Source organism: Trachurus japonicus, unplaced genomic scaffold (assembly GCF_045865225.1).
Source record: "Trachurus japonicus isolate A0001 unplaced genomic scaffold, Traja_1.0 AP030283.1".
NCBI lineage: Eukaryota > Metazoa > Chordata > Actinopteri > Carangiformes > Carangidae > Trachurus > Trachurus japonicus.
This window is the reverse complement of record NW_028220416.1, coordinates 1-16269: the sequence shown is the minus strand read 5'-3', so window position 1 is coordinate 16269 and position 16269 is coordinate 1. Positions and strand designations below refer to the sequence as shown.

Genomic DNA, 16269 nt, shown 5'->3' with positions numbered 1-16269 from the left:
GATCCTGCTGCCACTGGATTTGGCCAGACTGATGTTGTCTATTTGAACATACATGTATATAAACTCTATGATGTGAGTGTGTGACGTGTACCTGGGGTGGACTTCTCCTCTCCGTCTGACTCGTCCACCAGCTGCTGTCTGTCCTCTGAGCCCACGGCTGCGTACTCGGCCCCCCTGCTGCTCCACTGAGGTAATGAAGGTGGACGAACCAGCAGGATGAAATAGCTGGTGGAGGAGGACGACATTATTATTATTATTATTAGTTTATTTAGGGGACATTATAGCTAAGTGCATGATCCATGATCATTTGCATTTGTTTGGGTAATGTTAACAAGAAATTACGATTGACCGGGTTGTGTTTGTGAGATCTATGACACACCGGGTTGGAGGTGATCTTGCAAGGTTGGGTTTTTTTTTTACTAAGAGACACTAGGTCTCCCTGTAACAAGTCATTTATCCATCACAATGACTCTAAAGCTGTTTATTAAGGTAAAAATCTTGTAGTTTCTCTTTAATTTAGATAGGTCGGACCCAGAAGTCACTATGAAAGGCAAAATGTGACTTGCATAGACAGTGTAAGTTGCTGAGTCGAGGAATAAGCAGTCTTGGGATGAATCCATCAGGTTTGTTTGTCATTAAATATGATATGATACAATGACACAAACAAGAAGAAATGATTAAATCTTTACATCTGAAAAGCTGGAATGAGTAAATCTTTTAGTGTCCTTTTAGTTATAAAATTGAACCTTTTGCCCATCAACACTAATCATTCTAGTTGTTTTTGACATTTAATGTGATGCTAAAAAATCTTGACTGCAATGTTATATTATTATTAGTTTATGTAGGGGACATTATAGCTAATTTCCATCTGCAGTCCCAACATGTAACATATAACAAACAGACAAGAAACGCAGACCACAAACTACTATACAAGACTGATACACAAATAGACAGTAAACAACACATAGACAATACAAAAAAAACAACAAAAAAAAAAACAGTTTCCACATCTAAAAAGACCAGGTCAAATGCAACACACCTGAGAGAGGTGTAGCTACCCTATCCTATATGATCAATGGAGAGAAAAGCTAAGTCTTACAAGATACAGAATATATATAAAACATTTTAGAATTCCATAGTTCATATTCCATAAGGTTTAAAGGGATAGTTCAACATTTTGGCAAATTGGCCCATTGCCATAATCGCTATAGTCATAGCAGTAGGTTCGTTACCTTTAATTGTAGGTGTAAGCTATTTTCAGTACGGCGGAGCGCAGCAGCTGGCTGCTCAGAGCTACGCTACGGAGGCTAAGGGAATTTCTTGGTTTCCCTCATTAAACTCATCAAATTCAACATCCCAAAACTCCACAGCGCTTTTGTAGACAAGTTGTAACCTGCACAACCACCACGCTATGAGATAATGATGGAACGATACGAAACGGAGCCGTTTTCGAGGTAAATACAGGGTAAATACGGAGACTGCTTGCTGAAAAACTGTCCCTGAACGCAACGCGCATCAGCGGTTTTGTATGAATTTACCTCGAAACCGGCTCCGTTTCGTATCGTTCCATCATTATCTCATAGCGTGGTGGTTGTGCAGCTCACAACTTGTCTACAAAAGCGCTGTGGAGTTTTGGGATTTTGAATTTGATGAGTTTAATGAGGGAAACCAAGAAATTCCCTTAGCCTCCATAGCGTAGCTCTGAGCAGCCTGCTGCTGTGCTCCGCTGTACTAAAAATAGCTTACACCTACAATTAAAGGTAACGAACCTACTGCTATGACTATAGCGATTATGGCAATGGGCCAATTTGCCAAAATGTTGAACTATCCCTTTAAGATAATTTCATGGATTGGGTGCATTGAGAAATACTAAAATACATTTTTTTAAAAAGACTAACTGAGTCGGAGTCAGTAAAGAAAAAAAGGAACCAGAGAGAATTCACCATCGTCTGTAACGATGGTGTAATGATGAGTGATAAAGCTGGCTGGTCCAGATTGAAATATCTGTTCAACCAGTTGCTGTGAAATCTGCTCCAGATGTTTGTGTTTCAACCAGTGAAGCACTGACTCTTCATCCAGCTCCATCGTCACATCAGATGCTGTGGTTTCTGACTGACGACCAACTACACGTTTACACAGCTACTCCACACTTCACACCAGCCCCACCAGCGCCTTGTTTTTCATGTTGTTCAACACTCTCAACTACGATGGTGTAGAAGATAAACATTATAATAACTGCGAAAATCTGTATGTCAGCAATCTGGCTATGACATGTTGTGTTACTGTTGTAGGGGGCTGCACGTTTATGTCTAACAATAAGCTGCTAGGAACCAGGGGGTGATGTGTCCCTGCAGAGCTGCTAGGACAATAAAGAAGTTGCATGTGTTGTTAAAGGGACAGCTCAACATTTTGGTAAATTGGCCCATAGCCATAATCCCTATAGTCATAGCAGTAGGTTCGTTACCTTTAACTGCTGGTGCAAGCTGTTTTTAGAACAGCGGAGCAGAGCCGTGAGCTGCTCAGAGCTACGCTACGGAGGCTCATTATGGGATTTCTTGGTTTCCCTCATCAAACTCATCAAATACACAATCCAACAACTCCAAAACGCTCTGGTGGACAAGTTGTGAGCTGCACATTCACCACGCTATGAGATAATAACACAACGTTACGAGACGATGTTATGAGAGTTGTTTTCGAGGTAAATTCATGCAAAGCTGCTCATGTGTGTTCCCGTTGGGGGCAGTTTTTCATCAAACAGTCTCTGAATTTCCCTCTAAAACAGCTCTGTCTCATAACGTTGTGTTATTATCTCATAGCGAGGTGAATGTGCAGGTCACAACTTGTCCACCAGAGCGTTGTGGAGTTGGAGTCACCTCACTTCCCTTCACTGATCAACTCAGTGTGGCCACAGCCGGTTTCCTTTTTATCGCCTGCAGATGAGAGATATTAAATAGCTCAGCTGTGGCTTGTGAAAAACTCATGATGTTAACTGAAAAAACAAAACAAATATTGAAGTATAAAAATGTTATTTAATATCTATTTATCTGGTAAGTGACCATGGTATAACGGGATCATGTCGTTCGAGGTCTGACCCTGATAATTGGACACCTCGTCAGACATTATGATCCCTTCGTTCATTTATCGTGTTGTGTGTTGTTTGTGTGACTAATGGAGTGAAACAGGAAGTGTGTGTGTATGTTAATGTGGCTGCTGCCAGTTGTGAGCTGCACATTCACCACACTATGAGATAATAACACAACGTTACCAGACAGAGTTGTTTTAGAGGGAAATTCATGCAAAACCGCTGATGTGCGTTCCCATTGCGGGCAGTTTTTCAGCAGCAGTCTCTGCATTTGCCCCGAAAACAATTCTGTCTCATAACGTTGTGTTATTATCTCATAGTGTGGTGAATGTGCAGCTCACAACTTGTCCACCAGAGCGTTTTGGAGTTGTTGGATTGTGTATTTGATGAGGGAAACCAAGAAATCCCATAATGAGCCTCTGTAGCGTAGCTCTGAGCAGCTCACGGCTCTGCTCCGCCGTTCTAAGAATAGGTAACAAACCTACTCGGTCAATTTGCCAAAATGTTGATCTATCCCTTTAACACTTGACTCCCATACTCCTTCCTTGAAAACCCAACATACAGGGCCTTATTTAGTATTCATAGCCCTTGAATTGTTCCACATTTTGTCACGTTACAACCACAAACTTAAATGTATTTTATTGAGATTTTATGTGACAGACCAACACAAAGTGATACATGGTGTCTAAGATTATGTACGAATAAAAATCTAAAAGGTGTGGCGCCGTCAGCCGTCATACAGTGCAGTGAAAAAGTATTTGCCCCCTTCCTGATTTCTTACTTTTTTTTGCATATTCATCATCATCCAACAAATCTGGATATTAGACAATCCTAACACACAGTTGGTTACACTCTCTGTCTCTCACCTGATCACCATGGCGAATGGGACCACCAGCATGATGAGCAGTGTGACCTGTGGCGACAGGCCCACCTGGGTGAGGCCTGAGTACAGGAAGGCCCCAGCAACACCAGCGCCCCCGGTGCCCGAGCCCCAACCCCCCAGCACATCCCTGCAGGAACAAAAGCCGTGTTCACAGACTTCATCCTGTACAAACCAACCAGTCATTTCAAACATGTGAGGAGCACACGCAGCTTTTTTGGTATCACTGCTGACAGGTTTCTGATTGTGATTCATGTTCACAAGAGAGAGAGAGATAATCAAATTATCTTTCAAGGACTTGAAATGTCAGATAGAGTCGGTTACTGTGAAGTATCATTTACTGGCACATTTCTAAAATCAAGCATGTGGAGCTTTCTTCTCATGTTCCCATTACAGACCTGACAGAGTTTTTATCTGGTTTGATTTCTCTGTGAAGCACTTGGTCACTAAAACTCTGCTGTATAAATAAACTTCTGTTCATTATCATCATTATTTCTGAGATGGAAAGAACCAAATGGAGGAAAAGTTTGAGATAATAACCAGAAAAACTCTGACAGCAAGACAAAGTTAGAAGTCATAATCATAATTATGATTTCTGTTATTTAAACTATTGACATGTTTTCCTGGCACAAAACATTGTAAAAATAAATAAATAAAATACAGAAATGAATAATTACATGCAAAATAAATTAATTTTGGTTAAAAAAAAAGACATTTCTCTTTATATACATATACTATGTTTACATATTACTGCTTTTTTGGTATTTGTGTATTTCTGTGTCCATGTTGTTTCCTTCTGTCTGGTTCATCCAGCTAACACCCACCACTTTAGACTGATGTTAATCCCCATACAGACACAGATGTTATGTAATAAATCAATAAACAGAAATAGTTTTACCATTCAGTGACCATTTTGGAATACAGACGGTTTGCAGGGTTTGGACCCACCAGTCTCTTCACAGACTGTGTTAGACTTTTCTTTTCTTCTTTTCAAAACTGTCAGTAAGAATGAAAAAGGTTGAAGCGTTCACCTGCTGAAGAAGACGGTGAGGGAGAGGAAGGACAGTTCTCCCAGTCCAGCACTGAAACTGGCAAAGATCACTCCTACAAACAGAGACAGAGACAGAGACAGTCTGAGTGAGTGGAGCGGGGACAGACAGGACAGGAGAGGAGGCATTTCATCTTTAGTTGGCTAAAAACGGAGAATCTGTCATCAGAACTCAGTCACCTTTTCCTCAGAGCTGTCATTCTAAAAGTTCTTTTAGCTTTCTGGACTGTGACCTCTGACCTCTGACCTCTGACGTCCTAAAGAAGACAAGGACCTCAGTGCTGTACATCACATGTACTGTTGGAGTCTCCAAGAACAGCTGCTATTTATTGATAATTATAGATGGAAATACAACAGTCAAACATGATGGATGCAGACGAGAACACATGACTGTAAATCTGCACTCAGATCACACCCAGGAGGAAACACTGACAGCAGCTGGTTCTGTGTACGTATGTCCTGCACTAAGGGATTTTCATACCATTAGATTTGGTTTATTTACACATAAACATTAGATCTGCGCTGTATAAAGCAGGTCTTCAACGTTCTTCAGGCCAAGACCCCAAACTGATGGAGAGATGGAGCAGGGACCCCGTGCTGTATATACTGTATGTTGTATAACATGTGTTTTATATTAAACTGGGCCTGGTGCCATAATTAAACATACTGTGTTGCTGGGGGTCAGTGCCACTGCCATTTATAAACAGACCTTGTTAAAGGGATAGTTCAACATTTTATATGGGCAAATTGGCCCATTGCCATAATGCAGAGACTGCTTGCTGAAAAACTTAAAAACTTTACTTACTTTATTTGTTTATTTGGATGGGACAGTGCACATCGATGTACATATAAAAACATGTAAATGTGCCGGATTATAGCAACAATGCTAATTTCCATCCGGAGTCCCAAAACATAAGAACAATACAGTGACAGGAGAACACAGTTATATACGCAACATGACAAAGCAGACAACAAGATAAAAAACAGGTCAGATAATCAGGCCAGTAGTGGAACCTGGACAGTTTGAGAGATAAAGTGCAAGGTGCAAAAGTGCAGGAGTACATGGGTACCAAGTTGTATTGCACGGTGCCCTAAAGTGCACTCAGTTTAAAGTGCCAGGTGTATTGCATTAAATAGCGCATCGGATTAAAGTAAAAGTAAAATTAAAGTACGACATGGTATGTTATCCACATATTATAGCAACTAAACATTCTATCCATATTCACGTTTCTATTGCCGGTCTCACTCAAGCACTGCAGGTATTACACAACCGCACCCTGACTTATTATTGCACACAAACCAGCCATAAACATTCGCACACAATAACTATACCTCCATTATTTCAGACACTGCCCCCGACTGGAACGCGCATCAGCGGTTTTGCATGAATTTCCCTCTAAAACAACTCTGTGTGGTAACGTTGTGTTATTATCTCATAGCGTGGTGAATGTGCAGCTCACAACTTGTCCACCAGAGCGTTGTGGAGTTGTTGGATTGTGTATTTGATGAGTTTGATGATGAGGGAAACCAAGAAATCCCATAATGAGCCTCCGTAGTGTAGGTCTGAGCAGCTCACGGCTCTGCTCCACCGTTCTAAAAATAGCTTGCACCGACAATTAAAGGTAATGAACCTACTCCTAAAACTAAAGGGGTTATGGTAATGGGCCAATGTGCCAAAAATGTTGAACTATCCCTTTAACTGATACCAATGCAAATACCAACAATGTCTGTCAATTGCGGGATAATCACACAAACTACTCAAATTGATGTTTTTTTTAAAGGGACAACGAGGAGTTTCTCCATCGGCAGAACGAAAAATTCTGCGACAATAAAAAAGTCTGATATTAATGTGGATGAATCTCCGTTACCACTTGTTAATGGTCCATTTTAGATAAATCTATGGTTTTGTCTCTATGGTTATTTTGTTATTATTAGTGGTGGTGGAAATGCTGGGCGAGCCGACCAGCGTTTCTTTACTTTCGGTTTCGTGGCGAGTCATGAGAATAACGCCGCCGAATCTCCGTTTATGGTGGGAACTACGACGGTATGTGATCGTCTTCCAACCTCTGACTTTAATTCTTGATGAATGAAAACATGAGTCTGTCTTGCGCCGGTCAAAGAATTTCACGGTGCGGAGGCTCATAAATGTAGTGGGGAAACACTTCGCTTTAACAAAACTCCTCGTTGTCCCTTTAAATATAAATGTGGAAACAAAAAACAGAAAATTTAAATTGTCTAATCAACCAGTAATTCTGCGGGGCCATGCACAGCTGTCTACCCAGGCTCACAAACATCTGGCCACCAGCGCTGCCACCTCACTGCACTCACTCGCTGGCAACACAGTGGAGAAGACGAGGCAGATGTGACTCCGTTAAGCTCCACCACAGCTGATCAGTCAGACTGTTGTGGCTTCGTGTTGCCACAGAGGCTGCTGTGATTTATGATGGTAAGATATTAAATAGTGTTATTGTTGCTCACTGGCTGTTGTAGATGCACGGTACGTTCAGTGACAGGGAAAAGTCCTGCCCTGGACTTGGTTTTCTTTTTTGAACATAAGAATAAAAGTTATACAATGTCAGTGGGGACAAAGGGAAGCACAAAGCCCCTTCCTCACAATATCATATCACATAAAAATAAAAAAGGAGATGTGTTTTGTTTCAGTGGATTAAAGACAATCCCCCACCAGTTACACAGTGGTTCAAGGTTTTTCCTATGGAACACATTAGTGCCTCATTAAAGGGCAATGACAAATTATCTTCCAGGTGACCTTGTTGACCTGCTTCAGAAAGGGCGACCATACTTTGCCTTCATCAATAAGTCATAGAACACTTTAATTTCCGTTCTCTTCTCCTTTTTCCCAATACACCGTAGTCCCCATGTCAATTTTTGTATGTTGTATGATGTGCAATTCATGTACGTGAATTAGTGTATTTCTGTTTTGCAGTTGGGCTGTGTCTGTTGTTTTTGTAAAATCAATAAAATATATTACCAAAAAAATAAATAAATAAAAAGATACCAAATCCAAACTGCACTATATGCCAAAGTTTAGCATAATTATAGTTTAGCAGCTAAACTCTCTAAAACCTGAGTTTACTTTGGCCTGAAGAAATCTTTATAGTACTGATTGTTTAAAGCTCATACAGTATTGTTCTTAGTCTAAGAAGCTTAAGCTCTGTTTTCAGCATCTAGAATAAGACACAGTAAAACATATTACAATGTCACAGTTAAAATGAGAATCATTTTCTTGCTGAATTATTTCAAATTGTTCTTAATAGTGTCATATATACAGATACCTTTGCATTTGTACACTGGAACTAAATGATGTTGACCTTTTACTTTCAAATTTCATATAAATCACTCATCTACTAAAATCGTTTTGATGTGAATTATTTTTAAATACTTCTCCAATACATCTGATTCATCATAAAGCATGTAATAAGCAACACAGAGGTAAATACACTTATTTGAACTCTTTCTTGCTGATCAAGTGATAAAGTTTGGTGATAACTACGTACTTCCAGCAGCCGCTCATGATAAGACTGAAATAGTATCAGGTTTCTGAGGAGCGGCTGCTCTTCTCCAGATAACGAGGCAGGAAATGAAACCGAGGCCGAGCATCTCGAGCTGCAGCTAATCTGAGTCGCTTTAACCACTAATTGTGATAACGACTAGGAATAAAATTGAAATTAATGATTGCTGTGTGCATTACAAAAAGTGCTGTCTTTTTACCCAGAATGCTGATCCAGACGGCCGTCGATAAGGACACCAGCAGGAAACTCGTGGCTGCCATGAGGACACAGAACACCACTCGAAAGCTAGAATTAAAGACAGAAATCAGACACAAAATTTGTACATTGCAAAACATAGTGCAATGTTTAGGTAGAGCAAATATATCAAACGATATTCAGGGGAGAGCACGGACAGCTGCATTTCTCAGTGTATCTTTATCTGGACCTCTGATGTTCATGACTTAGTTCACATTCACAATTTTTATTTGAGTGGAAGAGTTCAGATGTTGCAATGGACGGGGACAGCTGCAACTTATTGAAAATACATGAGATTTCACTTTGTTAGAGTGTTTCTATTTATTTCAATATTAGGAAAACACAATAAAAGTACAGTATCATTTGTTTATGAGGTAACTGAGTGGGATTAGTTTAAAATGGAACATAGAACCTACCATGAGTCATGAAAGGTGTCATTTATTCATTCAGTTGCTTATGATTAAATATAATTATGTAATAATAGAAACTTTATGTCCATGTTGCAGCCAACCGTAGTCTCCTCTTATAACGGTACAAGATTTCTCTCGCCATGTTAAAAATGATTGTCTGAATATTTACAGTGTCGTTTCTGATAGTCAATGAGCCTGTGTCACTGTAAATAATAATAAATAATAAAAAATAAATAATAAAAGCCGACAGCATGGACAAATGAAGGCCACGAGCAGAGCTTCTGTCAATTAAACTCAACCCTAACCCTGCGCAGTTTTCAGAGTAAAAGCCCATCAGGAAAGTGAAGGATGCAAACATCTGAAAAAACACTGAGGAATTATAGCTGCTGCGCAGCAATGGGTCGGGTCCGGGCTACTTTTGGGCAAATTTAGGCAATTCTGAGCAACAAACAGGAGAATAGGAAGACAAGACAGTTGACCTTATAATGTCCAATTTGCACCAGTTGAGGATTGAACCCACAACCTCGGGAACCAAAGACTGTTGTCTATCGCACTGAGCTACTTGACAAGTAGCAGTGCAACAGTGGCTTCACAAATTGAGTAAGCCATTCACTGTCGTGTAGGCAGATTTGAAACCACAGTAAAAAGAAAAATCAGTTTTTGAGGTAAAATAATGATATGTATTTGTCAAACATCTACTATGAGTCTAAGGTGTTAGGAGCCTTCGCAGATGGTCCAGTCCAAGCTATTTGGATTTTTAAATTTAGAGGCTTTCTGTGATGCCACCATTAGGACAATTGTCTTGTGTTTCGTGTTGAGGACATCTGACATTTTGATCTGTCATCATCTTCTCCCTCGCTGGGTCTCGAACTCACAGCCTCTGACACCAAGAACCAGCTCCTAACTCGCTGAGCTAATTAGCTGTTAGTGAGACCTGCTGTGTAGCTTCATTTATCCACTCAGGTGAGCCAGTGCCCGGGCAGCTGTTGTGATGAAATGGTCAAAATGTCAGAAATTCAGTCATCTAAACAAAAATCTGATAATACATAAATTGCATCTTGACAGCATGGAAATGTTGGTGATTTGTTTTTAATGATACGTGTTTTGCTTCATAAGAGAAAATATGATGATTATAAATTCCAGTCTCACATTGACTGCAGTTGTTCCCATGAGAGCAGAATTCAAAATGTTCTCAAAAATTCAGTTTTTGAATTAAAATTCTGATATTTGCTAAACTTCATCAACCATGACTCCAGAATATTCTCTTTTTTTTCAGGAAGTTTGAAAATGTATTTATCAAGAATTTGATGGTATATGTTTACAGTAGTGTTTACAGTCAAACGTTTTCATGCACTGTAGGCTCAATTTTTGCTTAATCAAAAATCCGAGAAACAAGTTTTGTGGAGGACGGTCTGGAGATGCCCTGTAGCAAGTTTGGTGTCAATTGAGCAAAAATTGTGGGAGGAGATACATTTTAAAAGTTTTACAGTTATTGAAAAAAACAGAGTGATGGACTTCATAATTTGTAATAAGTTTAAGTGGACAAAAGTTTCAGCAGTATTGAGGCCACATTGTGGTGAAGTTTCAACACTGTAGCATCTACCGTTGGTTTGGTAGGAATTTTTAAAGTTTTTAAATTTAAACGCTTATTGTGCCCCCCCTAGGAGGGGGGGGCACATGTCCTTGGAGTTGAGTGAATCTGGCATGGGGTCGGATGTTTCTGTGAAGTTTGGTGAGTTTTCACCCATGGGAAGTATGACTTCCTTGGAAGAAGAAAGAAAGAAGAAGAAGAAGATTATAGCTGCTGCGCAGCGATGGGTCGGGTCCGGGCTACTTTTGGGCAAATTTAGGCAATTCTGAGCAACAAACAGGAGAATAGGAAGACAAGACAGTTGACCTTATAATGTTCAATTTGCATCAGTTGAGGATTGAACCCACAACCTCGGGAACCAAAGACCGTTGTCTATCGCACTGAGCTAATTGACAAATGGCAGTTCAACAGTGGCTTCACAAATTGAGTAAACCATTCACTGTCGTGTAGGCAGAAAAAGAAAAATCAGTTTTTGAGGTAAAATAATGATATGTATTTGTCAAACATCTACTATGAGTCTAAGATGTTAGGAGCCTTCGCAGATGGTCCAGTCCAAGCTATTTGGATTTTTAAATTTAGAAGCTTGCTGTGATGCCACCATTAGGACAATTGTCTTGTGTTTCGTGTTGAGGACATTTGACATTTTGATTTGTCATCATCATCATCCTGGCTGGGTCTCGAACTCACAACCTCTGACACCAAGAACCAGCGCTTAACTCAGTGAGCTAATTATCTGGAAGTGAGACATGGTGTGTGTCTTCTCAAATAGACTCAGGGAGTCAGTGCCCGGGCAGCAGTTGTGAACGCAGATTTCTGTTATCTAAACAAAAATCTGTTAATACATAAATTGCATTTAGACAGCAAAATAGCTTGAGGACATCTGCCATTTCAAACTGTCATCATCATCATCTTCTCCCTCGCTGGGTCTCGAACTCACAACCTCTGACACCAAGAACCAGCTCCTAACTCGCTGAGCTAATTAGCTGGTAGTGAGACCTGCTGTGTAGCTTCATTTATCCACTCAGGTGAGCCAGTGCCCGGGCAGCTGTTGTGATGAAATGGTCAAAATGTCAATAATTCAGTCATCTAAACAAAAATCTGATAATACATAAATTGCATCTTGACAGCATGGAAATGTTGGTGATTTGTTTTTAATGATAAGTGTTTTGCTTCATAAGAGAAAATATGATGTTTATAAATTCCAGTCTCACATTGACTGCAGTTGTTCCCATGAGAGCAGAATTCAAAATGTTCTAGAAAATTCAGTTTTTGAGATAAAATTCTGATATTTGCCAAACTCCATCAACCATGACTCCAGAATATTGTCATTTTTTTTCAGGAAGTTTGAAAATGTATTTAGCAAGAATTTGATGGTATATGTTTATAGTACTGTTTACAGTCAAACGTTTTCATGCACTGTAGGCTCAATTTTTGCTTAATCAAAAATCCGAGAAACAAGTTTTGTGGAGGACAGTCTGGAGATGCTCTGTAGCAAGTTTGGTGTCAATTGAGCAAAAATTGTGGGAGGAGATACATTTTAAAAGTTTTACAGTTATTGAAAAAAACAGAGTGATGGACTTCATAATTTGTAATAAGTTTAAGTGGACAAAAGTTTCAGCAGTATTGAGGCCACATTGTGGTGAAGTTTCAACACTGTAGCATCTACCGTTGGTTTGGTAGGAATTTTTAAAGTTTTTAAATTTAAACGCTTATTGTGCCCCCCCTGGGAGGGGGGGGCACATGTCCTTGGAGTTGAGTGAATCTGGCATGGGACTGAACCTTTGTGCAAAGTTTGGTGAGTTTTCGCCCATGGGAAGTATGACTTCCTTGGAAGAAGAAGAAAGAAAGAAAGAAGAAGAAGAAGAATTCCTAGGAATACAATAGTGTCCCGGCAGCTTAGCTGCCCGGACCCTAACAAGGGGAAACTACTTGTTAATGAATGACTAAAGCCGTCCATCAAGTCCTGCTGCTAGGATGGATAGTAAAGGAACTGTCTGCTCTCTGGTCAACCAGTGTTTAAAGGGACTACGAGGAGTTTTGGAAAGTGAAGTGTTTTCACACGACATTGAAATTCTTGGACCGGCGCAAGACGGACGAAAGTGAAAACATTTGCCAAGAATGTTTTCAATAATCAAGAATGAAAGTCGGACGTTTGCTCCCTTTATGATTTCTTTTTTTTTTTTTTTTGCCGATTTGTCACCCTTAAATGTTTAAGATCAACAAACAAATGCTAGTACAATAATATATAAAACATAGCTCTATGTGAATAAGTAATTGCCCCCCCTGGTTTAATCATAAACCATATTGTTTGGAAAGCTGAGTTCAACTCCAAACCCAGATCTGATCACTGCTGGAGCTGCTGAATCAAGAAATCACTTCAGTAAATAGAACCTGTCTGACCAAGTGAGGGAGGCTCACAGATCTCAAAAAGCAACACATCGTGTCACCATCTAAAGAAACTGAAGAACAGATGAAAAAGTCGTTAACATCTGGAAAGCTTGACAAAGACAGTTTCTAAATCTTTGGGACCACGGTTGTTCAGTCCAGGAAGGGGGCCGATACTATTTCACAGCACTGTAAGTTGTTCCCAATAAATACACACCATAATCACAGCCCAGGACTTTCATTAATGATCGTGGTCTTACCCATAAGGCAGTTGGTGGATTACAAAGGGAGCAAAGAGCTTGATGACGAGTGTTGGCAGGATGTCAGCCAACAGCACGGCCTGAGAGAGAGACAGAGAGAGAGAGAGAGGTGCTGCAGTCAGTCTGTATAGTCGGCTCCACTTGCTTTGTGTTCTTTTGTGTAAATAATACAAACACCAGTTCACCTCATAACACAACAGGTTAGCACAGCGCTGAGAGCTGCAGGGAATTCCCTTTTATTTCTAGATTTCCTGCCATTTGACTCTCAGTACCTGTTTAAGTCATTCTTTCTCTTTACCTTTGTGTCTCTTTTCACAACACTTAACCAAGAGACAACACTGTGTTGCAGTTGTGTTGTGAATCTCTACTTACTATATATACTGTATATATATATACTATACCGCAGTAGAGACGGGGTTGCAGTCATAGCGGCTGCTGTTGCTGCTGTTGCTGCTGTTGCTGCCCTGGATGTCCACCGGCACCGTGGCTGGTGTCTAGAATGAGATATCAAGGAGATATCAGTCCAAAATCAATAATCTGCTTTACATATTTACAGATTTTATAGTTTAGAATGTGTATCTGCTGCTTATGCATCAATAAAATGTCGTTTTTCCGTCTTACAGGCGTTGTAGCATTCTCTGACTCTTGTTTTTTGAGGATGTCATGGGCAGCACTCAGCATGACCACATAGGCAAAGTTGTTGCATAATCCCAGAAACCTGGAGAATTGGTAAACAGACGGGATCAATCAGACACACACAGATCAATACGTGTCAAACCACCTCACAGGAGGTTTTTAGTCGTAGCAAACTGCAAAAGAACTGCAGATTTCAAATAAACATTTCAGAATGTTGTTTTCTTTCAAAGTTAATGTTTTGAGTATCTGTGTATATTTATTCTATCTGGTTGATGACTCTTTTAACCATAAATACACTGCAGACAAGCTACAGATGTAATGATTAAGCAACTGCAGACTATGCACAACACCAACAGTTTTAAGTGTCTCACAATGTTGCATCTCATTTGTTGTTTTTGAATGGTTATAGTATGTATGTACCATATATAGTTTAGATGCCATCAGAAGGTAGGCTACTGTTTATTTCTCTGATTGCACCACTTAACTTTATGTGACCAATGAACAGAAATCGTTTTCTTTTCTTTCTTTTTTTTAACTATTATGTTGCTAAATATTTATTTGCTATTAACTTTTTACTGATGGTGAGAAAATTGTGCCTCATGGTGTAAATTCACTTGATGCAGATCAGTTTTCTTTTATTAATTAATTCTATTTGCAGTATGAGGCTGTAACCGTCTGCGCCCACATACTGCGACCTGTGTTCAACAGATTAACAATTAACTATTTATTATCAGCGCCCCTCAGTAAATAACACAAGTATTAGAAACAGCAGTTGTTGAGTTATTATTTTAAATACAGCAGAGCTTCCTGCTTCCACTTTCTGACTGAGAGCACGTGAGTCTGGTCAAAGATAACTTGTGGGGAGAGACGTCCCACTCTGCTACATAACATACAAGCTGAGGGAGACATGTTGTTTCTAATTACTTACTTACTTATGAACTAATATCTAATGATTATAAATAGGATACACACACTGTTTTGTTGTTATTGTTGTTGTTTTTTTGCATCTTTGAACACGACCTTTTGATGGAAACCCGCAGTAGGCTATGAAATGTATTCTATCTACAGCTGTGTCATATCAATGTCAGATTGGGCTACAGAGTATAGTAGGAAGCTGTGGGCGTCATGAGTCTCATCTTTAGTTTCACAAGCAGCATTCCTGATGTTTTATAGCCTACATATTAAAATGCATTTTAATGACAGTGAATGTATAGGTAGCTATAGGTTCTGACAACTAAGTTAAACTTTAGACTTGTTTAAAACAGTGAGGAGGACTCACCAGAACCCAGCCCAGTTGCGCCGCTGCGTGCAACGACCTGCAGAGAAGATGAACAACGTCTCAACAACACAGTAACAGTAACACACAGATATACACACTGACAGTATATATGTATAGTATATATGTCAGTATATACATATATATATATATCTATGACAGTAACAGTGGTACTACTGGGACACGCATCGGTCCAGTCGGAGCTCAGACCCACCGTCAGGGTCGGTGTCGGTGTCGGGGCGGGGGGGTGCGGGGTCTGCGTTGACGCTGGCTGTCGGCTCCATGGCCACTACCGAGCCGAACCGGACCGAGCCGAGCCGAGCCGGACCGAGCCGGGCTACAGTCACCGGGCTAAAGGCTGCTACAGCTAACAGACATGGTGGAGCAGCTGCTACGACACACAGCTGCACTTTCAATAACTTCGCCTCTTTGCTTTTCCGTAGCGTAAAGCTACGACACTTGTCACGGTGTCCCACACAAACACAGCCCCACGGAAACAAAGCCGGACTGGAGTTCCCGTCCGGGGGGGGGAAGCTGCTGCTCGGGTTGAAAACCGGGAACTCTCGCGTTAATTTGTCGGATGCTTATTATTAGAAGTTTTGAATGAATAAAAGTTAGAGGCAAATAAAGCCCGAGACGTTCATAAAACTCTGCATCACCCCTTTACAGGCAGCAGGGTCCAACTGGAAGAACCCCGACCCAGCAATCTGTCAGTGTCGCAGTTAGTTTACACTAAAGATGTACAAGTTTTTAAATGCACCTTCTTCATGATCATTTCATTCAATACACAAATACTATAATTAGAGTAAAACAATAAAATTAAAAAATAAATGAAAAACGAAATGTAAATGTTAGCAAATACAAGTCACTCTATGTAAAATGAAATAAAGAATCGATAGGTGGTAGCCTATGATAGAATGCGTATTATGTTTTTATC

The 16269-nt window shown here is 40.1% G+C and overlaps 1 protein-coding gene across 1 annotated transcript; it reads right to left on the bottom strand.

Moving 5' to 3' along the window:
- Nucleotides 1-91: 91 nt before the first annotated feature.
- On the bottom strand, nt 92-15616 carry LOC146960509 (battenin-like; the record flags this gene model as incomplete). Its single annotated transcript, XM_085772313.1, has 9 exons — nt 15547-15616; nt 15336-15372; nt 14042-14138; nt 13822-13914; nt 13421-13500; nt 8740-8825; nt 4994-5066; nt 3949-4092; nt 92-225 (listed from the first exon to the last, which is right to left on the bottom strand). Coding segments are annotated over exons 1-9 (814 nt in total), but the record flags the coding sequence as incomplete, so codon positions are not given.
- Between the last annotated feature and the right edge of the window lie 653 nt (nt 15617-16269).